This window comes from Rhinolophus hipposideros (genome assembly GCF_964194185.1).
Source record: "Rhinolophus hipposideros genome assembly, chromosome: 14".
NCBI lineage: Eukaryota > Metazoa > Chordata > Mammalia > Chiroptera > Rhinolophidae > Rhinolophus > Rhinolophus hipposideros.
Window position 1 is genome coordinate 56177284 of NC_138060.1, and position 25426 is coordinate 56202709.

At 41.2% G+C, this 25426-nt stretch overlaps 1 protein-coding gene and 1 pseudogene across 8 annotated transcripts in view; one reads left to right on the forward strand and one right to left on the reverse strand.

Moving 5' to 3' along the window:
* Positions 1-24531, forward strand: part of CTNNB1 (catenin beta 1) — a 39478-nt gene extending 14947 nt beyond the window's left edge. For 3 of the 7 annotated variants that reach the window (XM_081073130.1, XM_081073129.1, XM_081073131.1), the window contains exons 2-16: positions 10925-10986; positions 11424-11654; positions 11835-12088; positions 12212-12450; positions 12539-12740; positions 13848-13992; positions 17309-17412; positions 17492-17830; positions 17946-18104; positions 19546-19665; positions 20665-20815; positions 20908-21029; positions 22263-22323; positions 23248-23468; positions 23928-24531. In XM_081073130.1, the coding sequence (XP_080929256.1) occupies positions 10974-10986; positions 11424-11654; positions 11835-12088; positions 12212-12450; positions 12539-12740; positions 13848-13992; positions 17309-17412; positions 17492-17830; positions 17946-18104; positions 19546-19665; positions 20665-20815; positions 20908-21029; positions 22263-22323; positions 23248-23456 (2349 nt within the window). In that variant the 5' untranslated portion in view covers positions 10925-10973 and the 3' untranslated portion in view covers positions 23457-23468; positions 23928-24531. Of the gene's footprint in view, positions 1-10924; positions 10987-11423; positions 11655-11834; positions 12089-12211; positions 12451-12538; positions 12741-13847; positions 13993-17308; positions 17413-17491; positions 17831-17945; positions 18105-19545; positions 19666-20664; positions 20816-20907; positions 21030-22262; positions 22324-23247 lie in introns of all 7 variants that reach the window. The other 4 variants (XM_081073128.1, XM_081073127.1, XM_081073132.1 and 1 more) reach the window with 2 other exon arrangements.
* On the reverse strand, positions 3473-4610 carry LOC308507740 (small ribosomal subunit protein uS2-like; annotated as a pseudogene). Its single transcript has one exon. The product of its transcript is annotated as a small ribosomal subunit protein uS2-like (transcript).
* Positions 24532-25426: the final 895 nt, after the last annotated feature.

Consider the following 25426-nt stretch of genomic DNA (forward strand, 5'->3'; position numbering starts at 1 on the left):
CAATTTTGCACCAACCTAATATATACTCTTATATTAACTGCTGCTTGTCAGTTTTTTTCATCTGATTATTTGGGAAATGTTTATGTTACGAGGTTGTTGGGAAGATTTAATGAGATAACACTTATTAGTTTCAGAACTGAAGTTGCTAGGCATTTAATTATGCTACCTTGTTAGGCATGTCATGGGCAAAATTAGATGTTTACCTGATACTACAAGGTAACATCCTAAAATTATGCTGTAAAAGATACTATTTAATCAGAAGTCTGGCATTTGTGACGCAGTTGATTCTTAGAATACTGCCTGTTTAATAGATAAGAACTAAATGAAAATCTATTAAATTACTTAAAAAGTAGGATATTTATGGATGTAATTAAATACAGAAACATTTGCAAAAATATTAAAAAATTGCAATAAGTTTGATTTCACTTTTAGAAAACATTGGTTATTTTTCCAAAGAATTAATTCCCTCCTTCTCTCCTTTCTTCCCCTCCCCTCCCTTCCTTTTTTTGGTAAATCAATTTGTTTTTGCCTTAAGGTACTAATCTAATCGTTGGCTAAGTAGTTTCCACAATTCTTTTGCAGAAAGTCCATTTTATAGACCACTAAGCTTTTACGGTTAGAGACTTCCTTAATGCTGTATTGTTAGCTTTTGGCTATCATATAGCGGGGCTAAATGATGTAAGATATTTTCTTGGACAAGTATCTAACATATACTGCATACATTTTGTTCTGCAAATGTATGCAATAATGTCCTTAAAAGTATGCAGATGCTTTGCATGTTTAATATATGTTGAATAGTTTTTCATTGTAGCCTTCATTCTTTTTAATGGCTACATAGTAATCCACTGTGCCCTTTTCCCTGGATGATTTACAGTAGCCTCCTAACTGTTCTCCCTGTTTTGCTCATCATGGTCATTTTTCCACACAGGCCTAGAGTGAATTTTAAAAAGCCTAAAGCACAAGTCACGTTACTCCAGTGGCTTTTCAGTGCACTGTGGATTTTTATTCAACATCCTAGTGATCTGGTCCCTACCTCTCTTCATGGTTTCCTAACTTCTAGTTACACTCGTACTGGTAACGTTTTAGTACCTTTACCGAGCAGCTCCTTTCTTCCTTTGCACCTACTTGTTCTCTGTGTGGAGTGTCCTACCCCACCTTCACCTGGCTAGTTCTTCCTCCTTTGCTCACATGTTGCTTCTTCACCCAGTCTTACCTAGAGTCGTCCTCCTCCCCCACCTGTCACTCTTTTCTGACCTGTTTGTTTTCTTCACCGCAGTTTTCTTGAAATTGTCTTTTCATTGCTTAACTCTCCAGCAATAGAATGCAGGCTCCACTAGATACATGCCCTTGACTCTCTTATTCACTGTTACTGTAATTCCAGTAGCATAAAAGATACTTAAATATTTTTCAGTGGATGAATATATATTCCATTTAATGGATAAATTATTTTTTATTCACTCCCCTCTTGATAAGCATTTGGGTAATTTCTAGCTTTTTCTCTATGAATGCTTCACTGTGCAGACCTCTTGGCATGATTCTGTGAATATTCTGCAGAATACATTTCTATTATAAAAATGGATTTTTTTAAAGCCAAAGGGTATTTACACTTACATTTAATGGATACTGCCAACTTACCCTCTAAAAAGTTTCTGCCAGTTTAACTATATCCTTAATCAGCCAGCCTGGTAAGAAAAACAATAAATGAGTTTAAACTCTTTTGTGTATATTTATTGCTTACTTTCTATTTTTCCTATGAAATTATGATTTCTGCCCTTTTCCCTGATATTTTTTCTTACTGGTTTTGTCCTCAGATCTTTGTGTACATATGGATATTAGCCTTTAGTCATGTTTCACATGTCTTGTGTCCAGTATGTCAGTTTTTTAATTACTTTATATGTGATTTTTTTCCCTGGAATTTAAAAAGTTTATATACATACACAAATTATCCTGTCATTGCTTTTTGGTTTCAGAGTTTCAAGTCTTGCTTATATTGGGCTTCTTACCATGGTTTTATTTTCAGGTATACCACCCTTGCTTGTATATAACATTTTATTTCATTGTGGGTTTTTTTTTAACATGTAAATATTTCACAAATGTAGGTTTAATTTTAATATAGTAAAGATGAAAAAAGTGTTTTTTAGAAGGACAATTCCCTTTCTTCTAATGCTACTAATCAAGTAATCTTTCTCCCACTAATGGAAATATCACCTTTTTCATTTATTAAATTGCCACATTATATCTGGGTGTTTTCTGATTACTGTAGTTTTTATTCATTCCTATCTCAATGATATTTTTCTTTAAGCGCTGCTGCTGTTGATTTATATAGTGTTTTAGTATCTGATAGAATTTGTCTCTTCTCAGAGTTTTTTGATTCATTTTTGATTATCTTCATAATTCCATTCCAAATAAACTTAAGAATCATTTTAGTCCTAAAGAAATCTGAGAATATTGTTGGGTTACAGAAACTAAGTTAGAGAAAACTAATATCTTTATATAGTACAAAAATTTTCTAGTCAAGAACAAGATGTTATCTCCATTTAATCTTGTGTGTAGCTTGTTTTTATTGTTGCTGTTATGAATGAAATCTTTCTGTGATTATGTTTTTCTAATCTGTTTGTATATAGGAAAGAAGTTTATATATAATTTAATGGTCACTTTATTAAAAGTTTACGAACTGTTTTTTGTGCAGCCTTATCCATACTGTAAAATCTACTTAAAATGGGTATAAAGTGTCTTTAAAATGTTAACAGTGTCCTCAGTTTAAAAGTATTCAGCCAGTCATTTTGTGAACGCATTTTGAGAAACAGGATATTTTAGTTCCAACAGTCAACTGAAACAGATCCTCCCGCATAGCTGCAATCTTTAGCCTTATAAAATATACTTATAGCCTATTTAGCCGCCTTTATGACCACTCCCTTTTCAAAAAGATGGAAATATTTTATCCTCGTATTTGAGACTGGAGTTTATAGGTTTAGCTGACATAACAAAAGTTTACATAAAGTACTCATGTCTTTTTTGGGTGACTCCATTTAAATTTTTTAAAAAAGATTAAAGTACAAAGTTATTTTAACATTATATTTGGAGTTTATTTCATTTGAAATTCTGATACACAGCTATTGTTTTCATTCAGTTATTTTCGCTATGCAAAGTATAGAGAGAATAATGTAACAGACACCCACGTACTCACCACCCAGATTAGCAGATGTCATTTAGCTGTATTTGTTTGATTTAAAACAAAAACTGCTAAAAGGTTGAAGCCATCTTGAATACCTTTTCAGCAGTCCTGGTCCCCTTGCCCCCCTAAGTATTAGGAAGTTGGTATGTATTCCTTGTACTTTTACTACATAAATAATATGAAACATTGTTTGTTTTTTTAACTTAAGTGGCATAAAGTTATATTTGGAAATTATAAAAATGTGCCTGTATAGATAAAGACTGTTCAGTATGTACTTTGAAGTAGCTGTGTTTTAAAATATTAATCTTTTTGGTTGCTTATGTTAATACAAACTGGAGGAGATAGTGTCCGCTTTTTTTTTTAACTTTTAGAAATTGTTTATTTTCCGTCAACCTTATTTCCATTTTGCGTAAGAGTTTGTGGAAGAACAGCTTAGGACCATTCAGTGGTCGTTCCCACCCATTCAGTGGCGGAGCAGCGGGGGCTGCAGACCAGTCTTCAGAGGCGGCTGGGCACTCGTCTTCAGTAGGAAACTGCTGAGTGGGCACAGCGGGCACCTGCACGCCTTCAGACCAGTCTGCGGCCTCAGGCTGAGCAGCAGTGAACTCGGGAGCTGGAGCCGTCCATTCGCCCTGAAACTCCTCCTTGGTCACAGCCTTCTCAGCGGCGGCCTGCTCTTCCTTTTCAGTCTCTTCAGGGTCTCTGTAGAGGTAGAGGTCAGGCATGGCCCCCCCACGGGTGCTCGTGGGAGATGGTACCACACAGGCGCAGGAATTCCCGGGCCAGCATCCACCACATCAGACCCACGGAGTGAGCGCCCCTGTTGTTGCAAGGGATGGCAATGTCCACATAGCGCAGAGGAGAGTCTGTTACACAGAGCGATGGTCGGCAGGTTAACGTAAGACACCTCTGTGAGAGGCTGGTGATCAGCCCGGGGATCAGTCACCACCAGGATTCTTGGCTCCTGGAAGGCTGCCTGGATCTGGTTAGTGAAGGTCCCAGGAGTGAAGCGGCCGGCAATAGGAGTGGCTTCGGTGGCAGCAGCAAACCTCAGCACAGCTCGCCAGCTGGTACTTCTGGACGATATGACACTGACATCAGCCGGGTTTTCAATGGCAACAGTGGCACGAGCTGCCAGCAGAAGCCTCTCCCAGGTTCTCTTCAGATTTATGATGTAGATGCCATCACTTCCGTTTGTAGGTGTACTGTTCCATCTGGAAGTCGAAATTGGTGCCACCTAAGTGGGTTCCTGCTGCAAGGAGTTGGAGGACATCCTCCTCCTTCATTTGCAGGACATTAAGGCTCCGGACATTGTGAAAGATTCCCGTTAAGTTACGTGGGAACCGAGAACACCACCATATGAGTCGCTCTCTGGGTAGCAAGGAAAGCTAGTGTCTGCTTTTTTGCAGTAATTTGTTCTTAGAGTGGATAAAGTTTTTTTCCAGAAGGATCAGGACTGTTTTAGGATTGTGTTACTGATTACATATTTTGTGTGAAGTTACTCATTGGTGAGACCTCACGATGTATCATGAATGTAAAGGTTATAACCATAATCTAATTATTTTAAAGAGTAAAATCATATTCTCAGACATAAACAGTTGGCCTAAATGTGCTATATTAGTGATTATTCAAAGGTCTTCTTAATATATATACATGCACTCCATAAAAACAAAAGGGGACTACATAAAAAGTCTGACAAGCCAGAAAGCTACAATATATACCGTGTTTCCCCACAAATAAGACCTTGCCAGACAGTCAGCTGTAATGCGTCTTTTGGAGCAAAAATTAATATAACACCCGGTCTTATTTTACTACAATATAAGACCGAGTCTATAATAATAATATAATGTAATGTAATATATAATACAATATAACTCCGGGTCTTATTGTTCCAAAAGACGCATTAGAGCTGATTGTCCAGCTAGGTCTTAGTTTTGGGGAAACATAGTATGTAGCAAAAAAATTTGTTCAAGCATTTAATCTTCTTAGAATTTAGAAAAACTTCCAGGTGAGGTGGTGATATATAATTTAGATGGGTGTACATAATAGCTATTAAAAGTTGTCAGAGATAACAGTTGATGGTGATAAGCCCTTGGTAAGCTGGCCACTGGTACAATGTCTTCTGTGAAAATTGTATGGACTTATGCTCCATCAGTATTTTGGAACTATATATCAAAGGCCTTAAAAGTTTGTGCTCTTTAATCTCAGTAGTGGAAGATGGGAGAAATTAAGAGAATTATTTATATGCAAAGATGTTTGTTCACCATTGTTTGAATGACTAAATGGGGAAGGAAAAACTATTCAAGAAGATGTATAGTTAAATTACAGTATACAAATATAGTGACACTATACAGATTATGTTTTATAAGGATTTTATAAGGGTCCACAACACGAGGAATTGACTTTTATATGAAGGGAGTTCCTAACAGTAAGTTTAATATGATATGTCAAATGTCATCAACTGCATATCTTTATGGGAACCACAAAGAAAAATTTTATACTAAGTACATATTTTACTTTACGGATGGGGTAGAGAAGAGAATAAAACAAAATAAGAGAGATCATTTACGGAACATCCTAATTTTTCCTAGCCACCCACAGTTCACGTTTCTAATAGCCATTTTTGCACCTGCCTATTTAAAGATAATACCAAGGACACTGATGTTAGATGTTTCGGAGGAACAAGAGTCATTAGATGTGTGATTTTTATTGGCCAGTCCTTTTAGAACACACACACAACTGAGGAATGGAAGCAGAAAGGAAACTAGAGTGAGTTATGAGTTAAAAGTTTTAGTGTTGAATGAAAAGTCTAAAACAGGAAGATTTGAGGAGACCGTATCAATTTTTTAAATGGCAGGGTATTAGTAGTGACAGTTAATAAAACTGCATATGTATGTGTTTTTAGATTTACAAAATAAATTTTACTAAGAACTTTTTTTAATCCCTGAGGATATATCAAAAATTTATTATGCTCCTGAAATAGACTTGCATATTCTCACTTTAACACAATAAATAGTTGGCTTAGGTTCTTCTAGTACAGATTATTGGAAAAGTGAATTGTTAGCATGAACTGCAAGTATAAAACTGGTTTCATGATAGGTCTGCTTTATTTTTATATAGCAAAGTTACTTTGTTAGTAATGCTTAGACTTTTTGAAATCGAAGTAATTAAGATAATTTTGTCCTGATGGGAACTAGAGAAGTAACTTAAGTATGAAATCTATATTGTGTCAAGAATTATCACATAGACTTTGACATAAGGCCACTTAAAATACAGAAGGTGAAGTAGAAGCTCCAGCACTCATTGGGAAATTATCAGCTCGTAATGCTAAATCTTTTATGATGTTGTGGTAAGAAAACAGTCTTACCACATAAGGTACTCATGTACATAGTTTGCTTTAAAATCATCCTGTAGGAAGGCACAAATATGGTAGAATATTAGCAGTTAAATATAGGTGGTGTGGGGGTTCATTACAGAGGTGTCTGCTTTTGTGCATATTTGAAAATTTTCACAATAAGAAAAAGAGACAAACCAAGCTTGCTTAAATAGTCCTATTAGAAAAGCTGAAGAAAAAATTACTCATAGTAATACTTTGAATAAGGTATGATAGTTCAGGATGAACTTACTACTTAGAAATTTAAACCAAAGGCAAGGGAAGTAAAAGCTAAAATAAACGAATGGGGCTATATCAAACTAAAAAGCTTCTGCACAGCAAAAGAAACCGTCGACAAAATAAAGAGGCAACCAACCGAATGGGAGACGATTTTTGCAAACAGTGCCTCCGATAGGGGGCTAATATCCACAATATATAAGGAACTCAACAACAAAAAAACAAACAACCCAATTGAAAAATGGGCAGAGAACCTGAAGAGACATTTCTCCAAAGAGGACATACAAATGGCAAATAGACATATGAAAAAATGCTCAACATCACTAACCATCAGAGAAATGCAAATAAAAACCACAATGAGACATCACCTCACCCCAGTCAGAATGGCTATCATCAACAAGACAAATAGTAACAAGTGTTGGAGAGGCTGTGGAGAAAAAGGAACCCTCATACACTGTTGGTGGGAATGCAGACTGGTGCAGCCGTTATGGAAGGCAGTGTGGAGGTTCCTCAAAAGATTACGAATAGGATTACCATATGACCCAGCAATCCCTCTCCTTGGTATCTGTCCAAAAAAATTTGAAAACATTTATCCATAAAGACATGTGTGCTCCAGTTCATTGCAGCTTTATTTACAGTGGCCAAGACATGGAAACAACCAAAGTGTCCTTCGATAGATGAATGGATAAAGAAGTTGTGGTATATATATACAATGGAATACTATTCTGCCATAAGAAAGATGAAATAGTACCATTGGCGACAACATGGATGGATCTTGAGATTACTTTGCTAAGCGAAATAAGTCAGACAGAAAAAGTCGAGAACCATATGATTTCACGGATATGTGGGATATAAAACTGAAAGCAACAAAGGAACAAGACAAACAAAAACTCATAGACACAGACAATAGTTTAGTGGTTACCAGAGGGTAAGGGGAGAAGGGTGGTAGGAGAGGATAAGGGGGATCAAATATATGGTGATGGAAGGAGAATTGATTCTGGGTGGTGAACACACAATGTGATATACAGATGATGTATTATAGAATTGTATGCCTGAAATCTATGTAACTTGACTAACAATTGTCACCCAATAAACTTTTAAAAAAATCTAAACCTTTATAGAGTTTAAATCAGAAATAGGATGATGAATTATGAGGTATTGTTTATAAAATACACAATTGGAAAGAATATATGTTTAAGTAGCAGAAAGAAAAAGGATGCTTGTGTCCACTGCCTCGTTAGACTGGATAAATTGGCTATCCCGACACCCTCTCTGTCAAAGCACAACTTGGTGGTGATAAAGCTGGCAGAGCACAGAACGTTCTATTGTAGTCTGTAGTAAATGATCACTTGGCATCTGGGAACATTTTGTACTTCATAGTTTTTTAAGTCCGCCCCTCTCCCCCCAGTTTGATTGATACTTTTAGGCTTTTCCCATTTTTGTTTCCTATAATTCTTCTGAAATGCCCAATACTTACTTGGAGCTTTGATTCCCAGGATCGATCCTATTGTTTTCTTCTCTTTTGTATTTTGTGTGTCTTTCTCCTTTATGCTCTAGGAGATTTTCCTAGCTTATGTATTGAACTCATATTTTTATTTATTCTCTCCGATCTTCATGAAGGTAACAAAACATTCTGTTTCTTTCCCTACCCTACTCCTATTTTTATGTTCTGAATGAACTTTTTCCTTTGATGTCCAAGGTTTTTCTGAAGTGTTTGGTAAGCCTGGGTTGATGGGGAGCTCATTGGGGCCTTATGATTGGGAGGGTGTAGTGGAGGGGAGCCAGCCCCTGGGCTGAAAGCTCTGCCCAGAAGGAGGAGGTGGAAGGCTTGTGGGCAGGATTCTGTCCTCGTTCTGTGGAAGGTATATTCAGTTTCTTTGTTGAGTAATTCTCCAATTATTGGTCAATTTGTATTTGTCAGCAGAGCCGTGTAGGGGTGTGTTGGTATATACTGTTGGTTATGTAGGGCTCCATTTTCACTCTTGCTTTTTACTTCCCTGCTGATTGACACTTACCCTCCCTCACCTCAGTAGGGTTGCAGTAAAGAGCAAAAATAATTTTTATGTATGTTACATAAATTTTAAAGTGTTGTAAAAAAAATATCAGTATTGAGAAGTCACCACCATATAAATAGATATTGTAAGTTTGGACCATGAACTTGCTCTTTTTTCATAAAATTGTTATAAATCATGGTCAAGTTACCAGGTCAGCCCACATAAACAGATTCTACCCAGTAACGTGGCTAAAATGGTTTGCCTTTGCATCGCCAACAAGGAAACAATACTATAAATATTTTTTCCTTGAAGCCAGATATATCAAAGGGCTTCTGAAACAGCTGCACAGCCTGTAAAAGTGACTAATTGGTGTTCTGAGCCCTGTGGCATTGGCCAAAGTTGCTCAGACTAGAGAGCCTTCTTTCCCAGCAATATATTGGGATCTGGAGTGGGAAACCCGTTTTCCAGAGAGGTGGAAAAGTGGTTAACTAGCCAGTCACAAAGATAGTCAAAGGTAGAGGAGCTAAAACACAGCATTAGTGGACAGAGAACTTGGGTTCCTTCCAGCATAGTATTTTCTTAAAGTGTAGTCTGCAGATTACTCGCTGCATCCTAGAGTGAGTGTTCATTAAAAATGCTGGTTTCTGTGCACCACTCCAGTCGTATTCAATCAAAACATTAAACACGTCATCCTGCTGGGTAAATTGCAGTTGACCTTTGAACGATGTGGATTTGAACTGCACGGAGTCCACTAATACTCGGACTTCTCAGTTGACCTTCACCTTTCAAACCCACGTTTGTCCAAGGGTCAAATGGCAATTGGGAATCTGCATATGTGGAGGGCTGACTTAAGCTACATGTGGGTTTTCTACTGCGTGGGAATCAGTACCCTAACTCCCCACACACACGTTCTGGAATCAACTCGATTTTAAAATACAAGATCCTTGTTGACAGGAATCACCTTTACTATTTTCTGTTCTTCATTTTGCCTTGTATGTAAATCATGGATTGTACTGTGTGGAGACTGAAACAAAAAATGTAATGTTGGAAGAGCAATTTTAGGGCTAATCAATACGTACTTCCTTTACATAGAGAAAATAGCACTTCAGAGTGCAGTTTCCAATTTCATTAAACATAATTAAGCTCCTTTGTGCATTGATAGAAACTGCACTTAAATATCTTAGTTCATATCTTTATACATTGGTAAATACCCAATATGTTAATTTGTAGTATAAGATGAACTTGTTTAGGGCAGACTTCATTATAAAGGAAATTGTGTTAGAAATACTTAGAGGCTATGAGCCCTTTAATTATTCTTATTTGCAAAGTTTCCTATGGGTGATTTCAGTGTTTTCCTGAATATGATACAATAAACCGAAAATGCAGACATAAATACTAAGATTTTTGTAGATATGAATGATGAAATTTTATATTGATCAAAACGGCATTCCAGTCAGTAATACTTGTATTTATAATAAATCATTGCTATAAATTTGAACTTAGAAAAATTTTACTAAAAAAATGCTTCTAATTTGTGTTGCAAACTTTTCATTTGAAAAGTAATTTTACTTCTAGTAAAAAATAAAATCCACTGTTCTGATATAGTCACCAAAATCTACTTTATTGAAGGTACTTTAGATGGCATCGTATTATATCAGAAAACAGTTGATCCATTTAATGAAAATTTGGTGATTTTTAAATCCCATTGGACCTCTGCTGTCCAAGGAAAATCTATGATTTTTTCAGTGAGAGAAGTTAAGACGGGAGAGGCCTTTTAGAACTTAAGGAGGAGTTGGCTTTTGAATAGTTTGTGACCCCCATCCCCCAGGCTTTCATTATTAGAACTTTTATGCTTTCTTTGTCATCTTAAATAATTATGCTTTTTGACATCTTGATTCATCTGTAATTTATATTTCTACTAAAAAGAGGTGCTTGTTAAAGAGGAATTATCACTTCAAAGTTCCGCCGTGGGTGAAGAGTCTAGAGGAGACCATGAGGTCTACGTTTCACTGTATCACATGGTAAAAGGATTTGGCACTTTTTGTGGATATCGTCCATGACGTTTAGCAGGCCATCCTAGTGACTTACGAGTATTAAAATCAAAACTAATTTTAAATCCTAATGACTTTTGATTAACTCTTTTAGGGTATCTGAAGTACACCATTCAGCGGTCTCCGAAAATTCTGCGTGGACAATGGCAACCCAAGGTTTGTATCAGAAGTGTTTAGTTACTGAATTGGGGCTCTGCTGCGTTGCCATTCACCCAGTCTGGCTCAGAGCCCCCTCGCTTTCCTCTCTCCCTGCTTACTTATCAGGCTACCTTTTGCTCCATTTTCTGCTCACTCCTCCTAATGGCTTGGTGAAATAACCAACAAGCCACCAGCAGGAATGTAGTCTGGCTGACTGCTCCTGGGGCCCGGGTGCAGTACCGTTCTCCCCCGGCTCAGTGAGTAACTGGTAGGTGTTCTCTGAGAGGAGGTATCTCGTCGCCGAGCTGATCCTGGCTGTGGTTCTGTTGTTCGGCTGTCTTTCAGATTTAACTTTATTCCTAAGAATATTTCCATGGGTCTTATTACAGATTGTTTTTGAAAACAAAGGTAACCTCTCCTGTGGCAGTAATGCTGATGCTGTTTGATTTCTGTAGCTGACCTGATGGAGCTGGACATGGCCATGGAGCCGGACAGGAAAGCAGCTGTCAGTCACTGGCAGCAGCAGTCTTACCTGGACTCTGGGATCCATTCTGGCGCCACCACCACCGCGCCTTCTCTGAGCGGGAAAGGCAATCCTGAGGAAGAGGATGTGGACGCCACCCAGCAGGTCCTGTACGAGTGGGAGCAGGGCTTTTCGCAGTCCTTCACTCAAGAGCAAGTAGCTGGTAAGAGTGCCGCCTTACTGAAAAGCAGGATGCGGGCTTGCGCATTAGTGTGTAGTAGCGTACATAAGATGCTCTGGTGATGGAAAGGGAGTGACGGCAGTGCCACCTTCACCATTTAGGGCAGCGGAGACTCGGGTGAACGCTAAACTGCGTAGTGATTATTGAATTGACCTTTTCCAGATATTGATGGACAGTATGCGATGACTCGAGCTCAGAGGGTACGAGCGGCTATGTTCCCTGAGACGTTAGATGAGGGCATGCAGATCCCATCGACACAGTTTGATGCCGCCCATCCCACTAATGTCCAGCGTTTGGCTGAGCCATCACAGATGCTAAAACATGCAGTTGTGAATTTGATTAACTATCAAGATGACGCAGAACTTGCCACACGTGCAATCCCTGAACTGACCAAACTGCTGAATGACGAGGACCAGGTTGGTAATGACACGGCCAGCTTTCCCATCTGCTTTGCGGGGAACGCGCAAGGAAGGGATCTCAGAGTGTCAACCTGATGTCAGCGTGTGAAACTTACGTCTCTTAATTCCTGTACATTATAGGTGGTGGTCAATAAGGCTGCAGTTATGGTCCATCAACTTTCTAAAAAGGAAGCTTCCAGACACGCCATCATGCGTTCCCCTCAGATGGTGTCTGCTATTGTACGTACCATGCAGAACACAAACGATGTGGAAACAGCTCGCTGTACTGCTGGGACCTTGCACAATCTGTCCCATCATCGTGAGGGCTTGCTGGCCATCTTTAAGTCGGGGGGCATTCCTGCCCTGGTGAAGATGCTTGGGTAAGAGAGCCTGGTCGGAATGCTCGCAGCTAAGAAGGACAAGCGTGTAGTCACAGCAGTTCTCATGAGGCTCTTTTCTTCTTCCCAGTTCACCGGTGGATTCTGTATTGTTTTATGCCATTACAACTCTCCACAACCTTTTATTGCATCAAGAAGGAGCTAAAATGGCAGTGCGTTTGGCTGGCGGGCTGCAGAAAATGGTTGCATTGCTCAACAAAACAAATGTTAAATTCTTGGCTATCACAACAGACTGCCTTCAGATTTTAGCTTACGGCAATCAAGAAAGCAAGGTAAAATAATTGTTCTGAATGTGCTTGTCAGGAAGCTTTGGAGACCCCCAGTGTCATGTCCTAATGTGGACTTACAAATTCATTGTATGCCTCACCCTCTGTATGTATCCTAGAAAAGTTAGACATCTCCGTTCTTTCAAATAGTTGAATGTGTGTAAAGCACTATGCTAGGCAATAGGAATATAACAGGCAAGCTTATCTTAGAGCTTTCGACCTAGGTGGGGATAGATACCGAAATGACTATTTATGTGTTGGGGGCAGTAGAGGGGCTGTGAGAGCACATAAGTGAACCAGATCTGTTTTGAGGGTTCAGGGAGACTCTTGAAGGAAGTGGTAGTTGAGTTCAGCTCTCAAGGATGAGAAAAGATTGAGTAGGTGAAGGTCATGGAGAGGAAATGGCATCTTGAGGGGATGAACATGGCGAGTTTTACAAGTTCAAGAACTACAGAGTGTAGGAAGAAGATAGGTTTGAGCTGAGACTACTGAGATGGACAGGACAGATCCCACAGGGCTTTGTAGACCACGTTAAAAGAGCAGTGTGAGGCAATCAAATAATGTTCAGCAGAAGCATGAAGTGATAAGATTTGTTTTTAGAAAATTAGGGTAAAGTTGGGAAGTGGGGGTAAGCAGGGAAGTAAAGGGCAAAAGTGAATGATTCTTTTGTGGTGTGGCATCTCTTTGTCAGGTAGATAGGATTTGGAAAAGCAAAGAGCCAGCTCATTAGGAGTTTTAAGTGCCCATTCTGGTTTTAATTTTCAATGACGCAGCTTTGATAAAACTTTTATATATGTGCGTATTGCATACCACTGTCGTTTCTACTTTTTTTCTCCTTTTGTTATGATCAGTGTGGGGAGAAGGACAGTTGGGCCAGAGTTGATACGTTCTTGGCAGGACACGGATGCCTGGATTTGAGTGCAGTGCTGTAGAAGGCGGGGTTAAATAGGGCCCCAGTGTGAGGGGCTGGGTAGTGGGGTCCAGGATGACACTGAAGGCAATGGCAAGCTGGCGGAAATGTTGGTGTAATAAAATAGGATGGTAATACAGTGCGGCTTTCCTCAGGCGTTTGATCCAGATTCCACAACTAACAATACATACGTGTCTCTCTAGCTGATCATTCTGGCGAGTGGTGGACCTCAAGCGTTAGTGAATATAATGAGGACCTACACGTACGAGAAGCTGCTGTGGACCACAAGCAGGGTGCTGAAGGTGCTGTCCGTCTGCTCGAGCAACAAGCCCGCTATCGTGGAAGCTGGTGAGTACGCGCGCGCGGCGCCTGCGCGGTTTCCTAGGACAAGAGCAGTGGAACTCGGCCTCAGTGGGCTGAGAGCAGGCGGTCCTCTTCAGTTTGTAGCCAAGGTCACATTCAGAGTATGTATTCTGTAGGACACCTGCACTGCTGCTATTTAAGTGTAGTTTAGGCAGAGTTCTCATTAACTATCAAAAATGACAGCTAATCTTGGCTTGATAACATTTGTTTTTAATTTTGGTTTTGGCCAGACCCAAGATTTGCTTTGCCAATAGACCTGTGAATATATAGGAGAAATTATGTTACGGCATATTGTGTTCAAGTACAGTTATATGCAGCAAAGCGATTCCCCTGATTTGTTAGTGGGTGCTCATGAGAAGACATCTGCTCTGCTGCTCTGTATTCTTAGTGAACAAGTGGTCTCATACGAAAAACAGGTTTTTTCTGTCCCCCTTAAGTATTTTCAGTGAAGCAGCTTGTGTCTTGTGCATGTTGGTGGCAGAGGAAAGGAATAGAAGGTCTGTACCAGGCAGGGCCTCTTGGTTTTCTGTCAATAAGATAACAGTTACTCTTCACCTCGCATCCTTTCCCTTCCATAACCAACCTAACAACGTCTACCTGGACTCTCAAACCAAGCTTCAAAGTAAAACTGGAAGAGGAACACTAGAAAAGCACTTCATAGAAAATATTGGAAGTATAGGGTTGTTAACACCTACTTTTTCCCACTTGTTGAGAATGTATGCGAGAGACGGGCATTATGGTCGCCCAGGATAGCTGCTGGGAGTGGGACAATAGGTTTGGGGATAAACAAGTATGGCTGAGTTCAGATAGAACGAGGGGATGTAAATTCTGCCAGCTAGTCCAGAAATTCCTGGAGTGCTTGCAAAAAAGACCAGAGTTTCAGATTTATTTCATCAGAATCCCTGGAATGTTCAAGAAGGTCAGTCGGTAGCTGAAAATGTATGGGTCTAGAGGCCTAGGGATCTGCATTTTAAGAATTTTCCCTGTTTATTCTGTTCTTTATTGTGAAAATATTCAGTAGCACCTGTTTTTCAAGCACTATAGTAATAAGCACATGCATTGGGTAACAAAACAAGTATGGTCCCAGTATTTATTCTAGTGAGGGTGATAGAAATATGCAAAGAGATGGGTTATTATAAATTGGAATGCGTTGTGAGAGAAACAAACAGCAAGTAGTGATACAGAATTAACGGGTGGGGGGCAGGGAGAAGGGGCTTCCCTGAGAAGGGGGTGTTAGATGGGATTACAGGGTGAGACGACACCTATTGTCTGTATGAAAAGTGGAGAGTGGAGAAGCATGTGCTATGTGTTGAAGGTAGGAAAGAGGTTGTTGAGTTCTGGATGCTGAAGGGAGTCTGTCTAAGCAGAACGCAGTGAGCAATGGGCTGAATAGCGAGCATAAGGTTGATGAGCTAGGCACGGTCATGTCATATTGTGCAGCACTTTCTCAGCCCCTGTAAGGTGTTTATTTGTGCTTTATTCCAGTTTTGGAACCATAGATGTAGAATGTTTAGGTCAGTTTGGAATTCTAAGTGAGATCCATATTCTAAAGGGTTCCTTCAGGTTATGCTAAAGAATTTAGCTTTTATCTTACAGTTAATGAGAAGCTATTGATGGTTAAGCAGAGGCAGAGCATCACAGTGGGGTGTCCGGAATATTAATACTACCTTGTATGACAGTTGGAATGATCATAGGCTGGCAGGCCAGGCCACTGAGATGTGTTAACAGGCGTCTAGGAATTAATTGGTTTGGTATTAAAAGTAGTCATGAATGTTTGAGACTTCTGAAAGAATCCATAGAATGTGATCGTGGAGGGGCTGAAGGTGGAACCCGAGTGGTCTGTGCTGGGGCGACATTGGTACCCTGAAGATAACTGGCACTACAGAGTGGATTGTTTAACGTGGGGGACAAATTAGTTTAAGAAGCTGACACATTCAAAGTGACTAAACGGCCAGTAGGTAGCTGGAAATGTATGGGCCCGGAGTGAGTGCAGGAGAAGTCTGGGCTAGAGCTCGTGGGGGGTGGGGGTAGGGGGGCGGATCAGGGCCTCAGGAAGCGAGGCGGGAGGTGCCTCGAAGTCGTCTGTGTGGGGCTTTTACCCTGGAGCTGCCGGATCGTAATGTGTGTGTTTTCAGTCTGTACAGGCTGTTCTCATGGCATCTGGAGTTCGGCTCCACTGTCTTAGAGTAGTTACAGCAGAGGGAGGGAATGACATCTCTGGGGGCGAGAAGGTAGAGGGGCATCGAGGCACTTGACAGACACTGACTGTCAGCCTTGTGTGGGTCACTCTAATTAGCTGGAGCTGCTGTGAGAAAGGAGCCAGATAGGGATGATGATTGTCTTGTAGGGGAGGTTGATGTAATTACAGTTGTGATAAATACTATGAAGGAAGTGTACAGGGGCCATGAGAATTACAGCAAGTAGATCTAACCTAATTTGTGGAAATGAAACCGGAAAAAAATGAATATGGAGACAAGGGAAAGTGTCTCTGTCCATGTATGTTCAGAAGTGATTACAGTAGGAGAGAGATGGGGGAAGTTAAGCGGGGAATTGAGCTTCCATTTGGACACCTGCCAGTGTGTGTGCCCTTCACTAGGGTCCGACATGATGGAAGGTTGTGAGCCTTTGGATCACGTGTTTTAGAGTCACTGCCTTTCATCCAGTCCCTGGCAGTGGGGGTTCCAGTGCATTCTTTTTGGACTGTTCTTACCCCAGGAGTTTACATGGCTCCTTCAGGTCTGTGCTCAGATGTCCCCTTCATGCGGAGGTGCCTTCGTCACCCTACTTAGAACTATAGCCCTTCCCTTGTTGTGTTACTTTTCCCTGTAGCACTTAACACCCGCTGACACACTATATACTTATTAATTGTATATTTGTCTATTGTCTTCCTCCAGCTAGACCATGAGCTCTATGAGGGTAGGGATTTTAGAGTATTTTGCTCACTGGTATAGCTCTACCTCAAAATAGGGCCTGGTATTGAATATTTCTTTTTGAAACGATTGAATAGATGAAGGTAATTAAAAAGTAATAGGAATATTACCTATAGGGGGGCAGTTGAAATAATGAAGGCTTTTTCCACATAGGGAAGGAATAATAGATATTTGACAGAAGTGGTCACTAGTTGAGATGAACTGGAAAAGGGAAAGTGAGGAACATTCTAGAAAATAAAAGGAAATAAAGGACTTAGATGGAGGAGATAAGTTTTGGCAATAAGGAGAGACACCCTAGAAGGCTGAGAAGACAGTGCTGATAGGAATGGCTAACTAATGGCCGTTGCCTTTGATCTTTTTTAATATTCCAGGTGGAATGCAAGCGTTAGGACTTCACCTGACAGATCCAAGTCAGCGTCTTGTTCAGAACTGTCTTTGGACTCTTAGGAATCTTTCAGATGCTGCAACTAAACAGGTAAATTCGGAGTAAACCGGTGCCTTGGCGATAAGAGTCGAGATGAATATGTCCTGAGCATCTGCTTTTATTTCCGTAGGAAGGGATGGAAGGTCTGCTTGGGACCCTTGTTCAGCTGCTGGGCTCAGATGATATCAACGTGGTCACCTGTGCAGCCGGAATTCTGTCTAATCTCACTTGCAATAATTATAAGAACAAGATGATGGTGTGCCAAGTCGGTGGTATAGAGGCGCTGGTGCGTACTGTCCTTCGTGCTGGTGACAGGGAGGACATCACTGAGCCTGCCATCTGTGCCCTTCGTCATCTGACCAGCCGACACCAGGAAGCAGAGATGGCCCAGAATGCCGTTCGCCTCCACTATGGACTGCCGGTTGTGGTTAAACTCCTACACCCACCATCCCATTGGCCTCTGATAAAGGTAGACGGTCAAATTGAAAATGAGCCACCTCTAGCTAAGGATGGCTGTCCAGGCCTAAGGGATATGTAGGAATTGTGTCGTATGCCAGTTCTTTATTCTTCCTTCTTCTCTACAGGCTACCGTTGGATTGATTCGAAATCTTGCCCTTTGTCCAGCAAATCATGCACCTCTGCGTGAGCAGGGTGCCATCCCACGGCTAGTTCAGCTGCTGGTTCGTGCACATCAGGATACCCAGCGCCGTACATCTATGGGCGGAACCCAGCAGCAGTTTGTGGTGAGTAAATCTTAGCAGTGACACCTGACCACCCAAAAGGAATGCATAAATCCATAGGGTCCTGAACTGCTTTGATCATTGGCTCCCTCCATTCTCTTTCCTGCCGGAAGGGTTGCTTGCTAATGGCTAAAAAAGCTGACATGTTTCTGTGGCTGCAGAGAAAATAAGGAATAATGTGGCCCCTAGTGATGTTTCCTTTGACATCTTTGCATCATCAGTCTTACAAGAGAGGGTGGGGTGTGATTTACTGCTGGGGGTAATTCATACAAGGGTCACTCCTTAGGAAGTAGCAGAGCCGTTATCTGAATCCAAGTCTGTCTGATCTCAGAGCCTCTTATTCCCCACAACGTGAGTTTTACCTATAAATATTTAACACACCTTTTACTATCTCTTCCAGGAGTGGTTTAAACTATTTATACTGACCTAAGATTACCAATAAATGTCAAGAATAAGTAGTAGCATTTCTGGAATCTTGACTCATAATCTCAGCCTAAAGCTTTGATATCAAGTTTGCAGTCCTAAGACTAGCTAGCTTCATGACAAGTAAAGACATTTCTGAATCCTCAGAATTTAAGAGTTAGACCTTCAAAGAGTTCTTATTTAAGTAGGTTACTTTAGAAAACAAAGATGGACCTTACCAGAACAGATTTTGGGAATCCCCAGTTGTTCTTTATGCACTCATTAGGGGGCGTTGGCCCTCTTCATTCATTACTTTTGGTATTGATTGGCGAGTGTCCATGAAGTGGCTTAATAAATGTAAAGGGTACCTTTTATTTTAAATCTCTTCTCTAGGAAGAAAGGAGTGTTTGTGTCTTACAAAAATCAAGTTGTTTATAAAAGGAGCAGAATCATAACCATTTTAAAAACTCAGGGAAAGCAGGTAGTGCTTAGATTTTGCAAAAGCTGACTTCCTTCTCTCATACAAGCTATCAGTTGAAAAGTCTGGGGGAGGTGAGGAGTGGATGTTCTGCTGGCAGCTCAGTAGAATTTTAGTAGTTGGCGATAAAACTTTGCTAAGTTTTCACCAAATGTACGTAGGTGTACAAAAATGGAGCATGTGAGGGAAAACCACCGACATAGTCTGAGTGTTGCTTTCCTGTCTTTGTGTATCTTTCCGTTCGTTCTCTCTTAACGTAGAATGGTTGGTACCCTCTCTGTTAGAAATGTCTTTGGGACTCAGAGGTATCTGGAAGTTGTCCTTCCCTGTACAGCACTGTGTGTGGGCGGGAGGGGTGCTGCGTGGACCTAGTGCTGCCCTGCGGCCCCCTTTCTGTGACACTCTGCTAATGAATCCTCCTTCGTCCTGCACTGATTGCAACTTCTGGGAACCTTGGGTGTGTAATGTGAATAACTAGTAATTGCCACTCAGGACAGAATGTCTTTCAAGGTTAAAACTTGAGGAAGGAGAATGCCCTGTTTGTAACCACGTTTCTTTTGGTAGGAGGGCGTCCGCATGGAAGAAATAGTCGAAGGTTGTACTGGAGCCCTTCACATCCTCGCTCGGGATGTCCACAACCGAATCGTAATTAGAGGACTCAACACCATTCCATTGTTTGTGCAGGTATGTTGGTTTTAAGTGAGGTGTTCTAGATTTTATGTGTCCGTAATATTTTAGGATTTCAACGATAAGCAGCTTTTCAGGAAATCAGGGACCAAAATAAGGGCGCCATTTACTATTCATCTACTGTCATTTATAAAATGACAACACTCTGCCCATGCCGCCTGCCAGAGTATGAAAGAGAGAATCTCAACGTGCAGCATCCTTTATGTTAGATACATTTTATTTTATGACAAGTCTCTTCATTTTGGGGGGCGGTGGGAGAAACACAGGGACTAGAGGCCTCGAGAAGAGGAAAGAGACTTTGCACTCTGCTTTTCGGGGTACTCGGTTTTGGAGGGATGACAGCTGGTCTGGGTTGACAGAGCACAAGCCTCAGACCGCCCCCTGGGTTTTCCAAATCTTAGTGCCATGGAAACTCTGAAGAAAGGGTTTGTAGCTAAAAATATACTAGGAAACCAGTGCTCTGGCGCAGTCAACGCTTTGGAACATAAATGTAGAGAATCCAGTCTTGAGCTGCAGAAGGATGTTTTGGGCAGTGGAGGACCACACGTCACGGCGGTGGTCCAGTAAGGTTATAATGGAGCTGAAAGCTTCCACCGCCTGTGACGCAACAGAGCTTGCTTGTGACTCACGCTTGTGGTGCTGCTGCTGTACACAGCCTATACTTACGTTGTGTCACCACTGCCCACGGTATTCAGCGCAGTAACTGCTGTACAGGCGTGTAGCCTACGAGCCATAGGCTCTACGTACAGCCCGGTGTGGAGCAGGCTGGACCACCCAGGTTTGTGGAAGTCATTCCGAGATGTTCGCACAGCGATGAAATCGCCTGATGATGCATTTCTCTGAACATATCCCTGTCATTAAGGAGGGCATGATTATGATTTAATACAAGTCGTATGAATGCCTCTTACATTCTGAAATGGGAATGTTTGTACCACCGTGGGGTGCGCGCTGTATTTTGATTTAATCCGGTGTTGTTGGTGTGTGTTTTCTCCTTAGCTGCTTTATTCTCCCATTGAAAATATCCAGAGAGTAGCAGCAGGGGTCCTCTGTGAACTTGCTCAAGACAAGGAGGCCGCAGAAGCCATCGAAGCCGAGGGGGCCACAGCACCCCTCACAGAGTTACTTCACTCGAGGAACGAAGGCGTGGGTAAGTAGAAAAGGAACCAGAGCTGGGAGCTGGGCTGTATGTGGTGAAGCCTCAGTTTTTTCTTAAGGGCCTTTTTCCCCGTCCTCTCCCAGCAACATACGCAGCTGCTGTTCTGTTCCGAATGTCTGAGGACAAACCACAGGATTATAAGAAACGGCTTTCCGTTGAGCTGACCAGTTCTCTCTTCAGAACGGAGCCCATGGCTTGGAATGAGGTAGGCAGAGTGAGTGCGTATATTTGGTAGTTTGCTGGCGCTGTGAGGCAGTGTGTGATGCCCCAGAACAATTAGTGTCTGGTCACTGGCGGTGGCTGTGTCCTTGGCCCTAGTGTTCATTCTTGGTGCTGTATTAGCACCTGCTGTGGGGAGAACGACAGCTTTAAACAGCCTGTTCAGAGAGAACAGGTTAAACTGCTAAACCTTCGAGTTCATGAGGGAGGGAAATGAAACAGTTACCAAATTAAAATACTTGTCATCAGGGCATAAGGAAAGAGGTAATCCATTAAATATTAAACACTGTTAGTTGGAGTCAGTTTATCGAACTTTCCTTTAATGCTCAGTTTTCGTCTCCTTTTCCACTTGAATTTGTCTGAATTTTGTCTTCAGTATTTGTCCTCCGTACAGAGTTGTTCATTGAAACTTTAGAACCACCCTGACAGTTTATTCAATTATGGTATGTAGTCACGCAGTGTATTATATTTGTTGGATGAATAGGAAGAGATCCTATATGTTGTTAGGTGAAAGAAAAAGCAAATTGCTTAACAGTGAGTAATGTGTTAGTTGGGTTTTAATAAGCAATCTTAACATGTTCCGACTTGAGCTTCCCACCCACCCCTTTCCCCAAACCTGTTCCTGTCATAATTTTCACCATCTCTGCTAATGGCAGTTTTGTCTTTCCAGCTATTCAGGCTAAAAATCTGTTTTCATGTAACATACCCTGTTAGGTGGGGAAACACTTGGCCTGTTTTGTTTACTGTTGTATCAATTACCTAGAATGGTGCCTGGTGCATATTACCATGTTTTCCCGAAAATCAGACCGGGTCTTATACTAATTCTTGCTGCAAAAGACACATTAGGGCTTATGTTCAGGGGATGTCATCCTGAAAAATCATGCTAGGGCTTATTTTCCAGTTAGGTCTTATTTTCGGGGAAACACGGTAAGTACTTACTATGTATTTACTGAAAGAATGATCTGGTGAATATTTTTAATACTTGTACATCGGGAAGACATGTTCCCTAGGTCTCAGTGGTTAATCTCTGAGGGGTGGAGTTTAAAATACTGTATGATATACGTCTATATTTTCTAAGTATTTCTGTAATGTTTGAGTTCTTTGTTTCTTTTGTAATCTGAAAATAAACATGTTTTCAAAATACTGGAGAGTATTAAGTATACTTAAAGTTGAGAGCTTTCATCTGCTGCTTTTCTTTGCCTTGTGCCTGTTCATCTAGACCGCTGACCTTGGACTTGATATCGGCGCCCAGGGAGAGCCCCTTGGATATCGCCAGGATGGTACGTGGCTACTATTTCTCGATTAACTTCAGATCAAGCTACAGATCAAAGCTTTATAAAAAGAGTTGGTTTGCTTGTCTGGAAACCAGTGTTGGCAGGAAAGTGGTGGCTGCCATCAAAGACAGCTCTTAAATTCCAGAGTTAGCAGCAGCGTCTCTAATGGAACATGGATTCTGAGACACACACTGAGCACGACCACGTCACACCCGACAAATCTATGTTACTGCTGAGGCCTGGGCCTCGGCCTCTGCCGTGCGGGACAGGACTGGCTTTGTTTTGTCAGAGGAGCCCTAACACCTGTGCCTGCAACCCACCCAGGAAGTGAGAAGATGGGCAACTCCTGTCCCCAAGCTCAGCTCTGGGGTGGAGATTTACATAGTCACATTACCAAGATTTTCAAAAAGCTAACTCAGCTCTTGGTAATGGAGATGCAGCCGTGGGTTAGACCACTCTCAGCTATAACTATTCATCTGAAATTTATAATCGTAACTGGTTATTATTCCCAATTACTAAACCACTATAAGCCCATAAGCTTCTTACCTTGGCAGAAATAAATGCCAACCCTTAAGATAAAACGTGGAAACATGTCTTGAGTTTTGTCAGTACTTGCGTGGGTATCACCTGGACTTTTCAGCAGAGATTCCATCTGCCAGACTTGTGGGTTACTGCCTTCCTCTCCTGCCCATGGCTTCATGATGCCTGCGTGGTAGACTGGTAGATTGCTGCCTTTGTCCTGAGGAACTTAGCGTAGCCTCGTGGGTGCCCTGGCATCGGGTGGTGACCTGGCCGAAGAGGCTGAGAAAGCAGTGCTTTCTGACAGGAGTGCTGCCATTGGATGTCCCTGATAACGTCAGAGTTAACTTGTCTGTCTCTCTCCTCCCCCCCCCCCCCCCCCGCATTTTGTTGCCACCCCAACTCTCCTAGATCCCAGCTATCGTTCTTTTCACTCTGGCGGATACGGCCAAGATGCCTTGGGTATGGACCCCATGATGGAGCATGAGATGGGTGGCCACCACCCTGGTGCTGACTATCCAGTTGATGGGCTGCCAGACCTGGGGCACGCCCAGGACCTCATGGATGGGCTGCCGCCAGGTGACAGCAATCAGCTGGCCTGGTTTGATACTGACCTGTAAATCATCCTTTAGGTAAGAAGTTAAAAGCCAGTTTGGGTAAAATACTTTTACTCTGCCTACAGAACTTCAGAAAGACTTGGTTGGTAGGGTGGGAGTGGTTTAGGCCTCTTTGTAAATCTGCCACAGAAACAGATCCATACTTTGAAAGGAGATGTCTTAGAACATGTGAATGTTCTCAGATTTCTGGTTGTTACGTGGTAATGTGTGGAAGTCATTAACTTTGTTTTTTGCCACAGCTTTTGCAACTTAATACTCAAATGAGTAACATTTGCTGTTTTAAACATTAATAGCAGCCTTTCTCTCTTTATACAGCTGTATTGTCTGAACTTGCATTGTGATTGGCCTGTAGAGTTGCTGAGAGGGCTCGAGGGGTGGGCTGGTATCTCAGAAAGTGCCTGACACACTAACCAAGCTGAGTTTCCTATGGGAACAATTGAAGTAAACTTTTTGTTCTGGTCCTTTTTGGTCGAGGAGTAACAATACAAATGGATTTTGGGAGTGACTCAAGAAGTGAAGAATGCACAAGAATGGATCACAAGATGGAATTTATCAAACGCTAGCCTTGCTTGTTAAAAAATTTTTTTTTTAATATCTGTAATGGTACTGACTTTGCTTGCTTTGAAGTAGCTCTTTTAATTTTTTTTGCAGTAACTGTTAGTTTTTTAAGTCTTGTAGTGTTAAGTTATAGTGAATACTGCTGCAGCAATTTCTAATTTTTAAGAATTGAGTAATGGTGTAGAACACTAATTCATAATCACTCTAATTGTAATCTGAATAAAGTGTAACATTGTGTAGCCTTTTTGTATAAAATAGACAAATAGAAATGGTCCAATTAGTTTCCTTTTTAATATGCTTAAAATAAGCAGGTGGATCTATTTCATGTTTTTGATCAAAAACTTTATTTGGGATATGTATGGGTAGGGTAAATCAGTAAGAGGTGTTATTTGGAACCTTGTTTTGGACAGTTTACCAGTTGCCTTTTATCCCAAAGTTGTTGTAACCTGCTGTGATACGATGCTTCAAGAGAAAATGCGGTTATAAAAATGGTTCAGAATTAAACTTTTAATTCATTCGATTGTGTCACCTTTTTTTCCTTGTTATTAAATGGTTTGTGAGGGTAATACATTTATTTCACTGAGCTTCATCCTGAGGAAAACACACAACTTAAACTAATTTAAGTTGTAAATGATAGAGCCTTACCTCTAGATGGGATGTTAGCCAGATTTCTTTTGTACTTGGCCGTGGGTTAAATAGCACCAAAAATTGAACCTTGTGATTGGTTCTGAGCTTGTGTAAGAGGAGAGATTCTGCCATGTCCCACTGAAGGACTCGGGGCTTAGCCCCTATGGCCAAGACTCCTTCAGCCCGGCGTCTGGTGTAGAAGTCCTGGCCAAACGGCCAAAGGCTGCCTCACTGGGAAGGTGTCTAGTCTGGGCCACGGAGCAGAACTGCAAGCCAAACAGGCACCCCCAATGTGGCAGATGATTTCAGTCCATTAAGGTGATAATGAAGCGTTAAGTACCTGGGTTTGGACTTCAAGCTCCTTCACATAAGTGTGACTCACTTGGAGAGGGGAATTCCTTCAACTCCACTTTGAACTGATAATTAAGATGGTTTAAGTGTCGATGTTTATCTGAACATAATCAGAGAAGCAGAATGGGCTTTCTTCCACGCTATCTGCTGGGGATCCTGCCATCCTGGTGGTAGGTCTGACATGCTTATTAGTTCATCCCTCAGGCCGGAGTCGGCAGACCTGTTAAGACTTGTGTTTTGGACTTTAAAAAGAGTCAATGTTTTGTGCTTAGGGAGGGCTGTTTCTGATTTACTGTGTGTTTCTCGTAAGATCGTGACTATTAGATAAACATATCGGGGTTGCCAAAGAAATGTATACATATAACTTGTATTCATCTTTTGTTATCAGTATATATTATTACAAGTTTCAATACAGTTTTTTCCTTTCTTAAAATGTG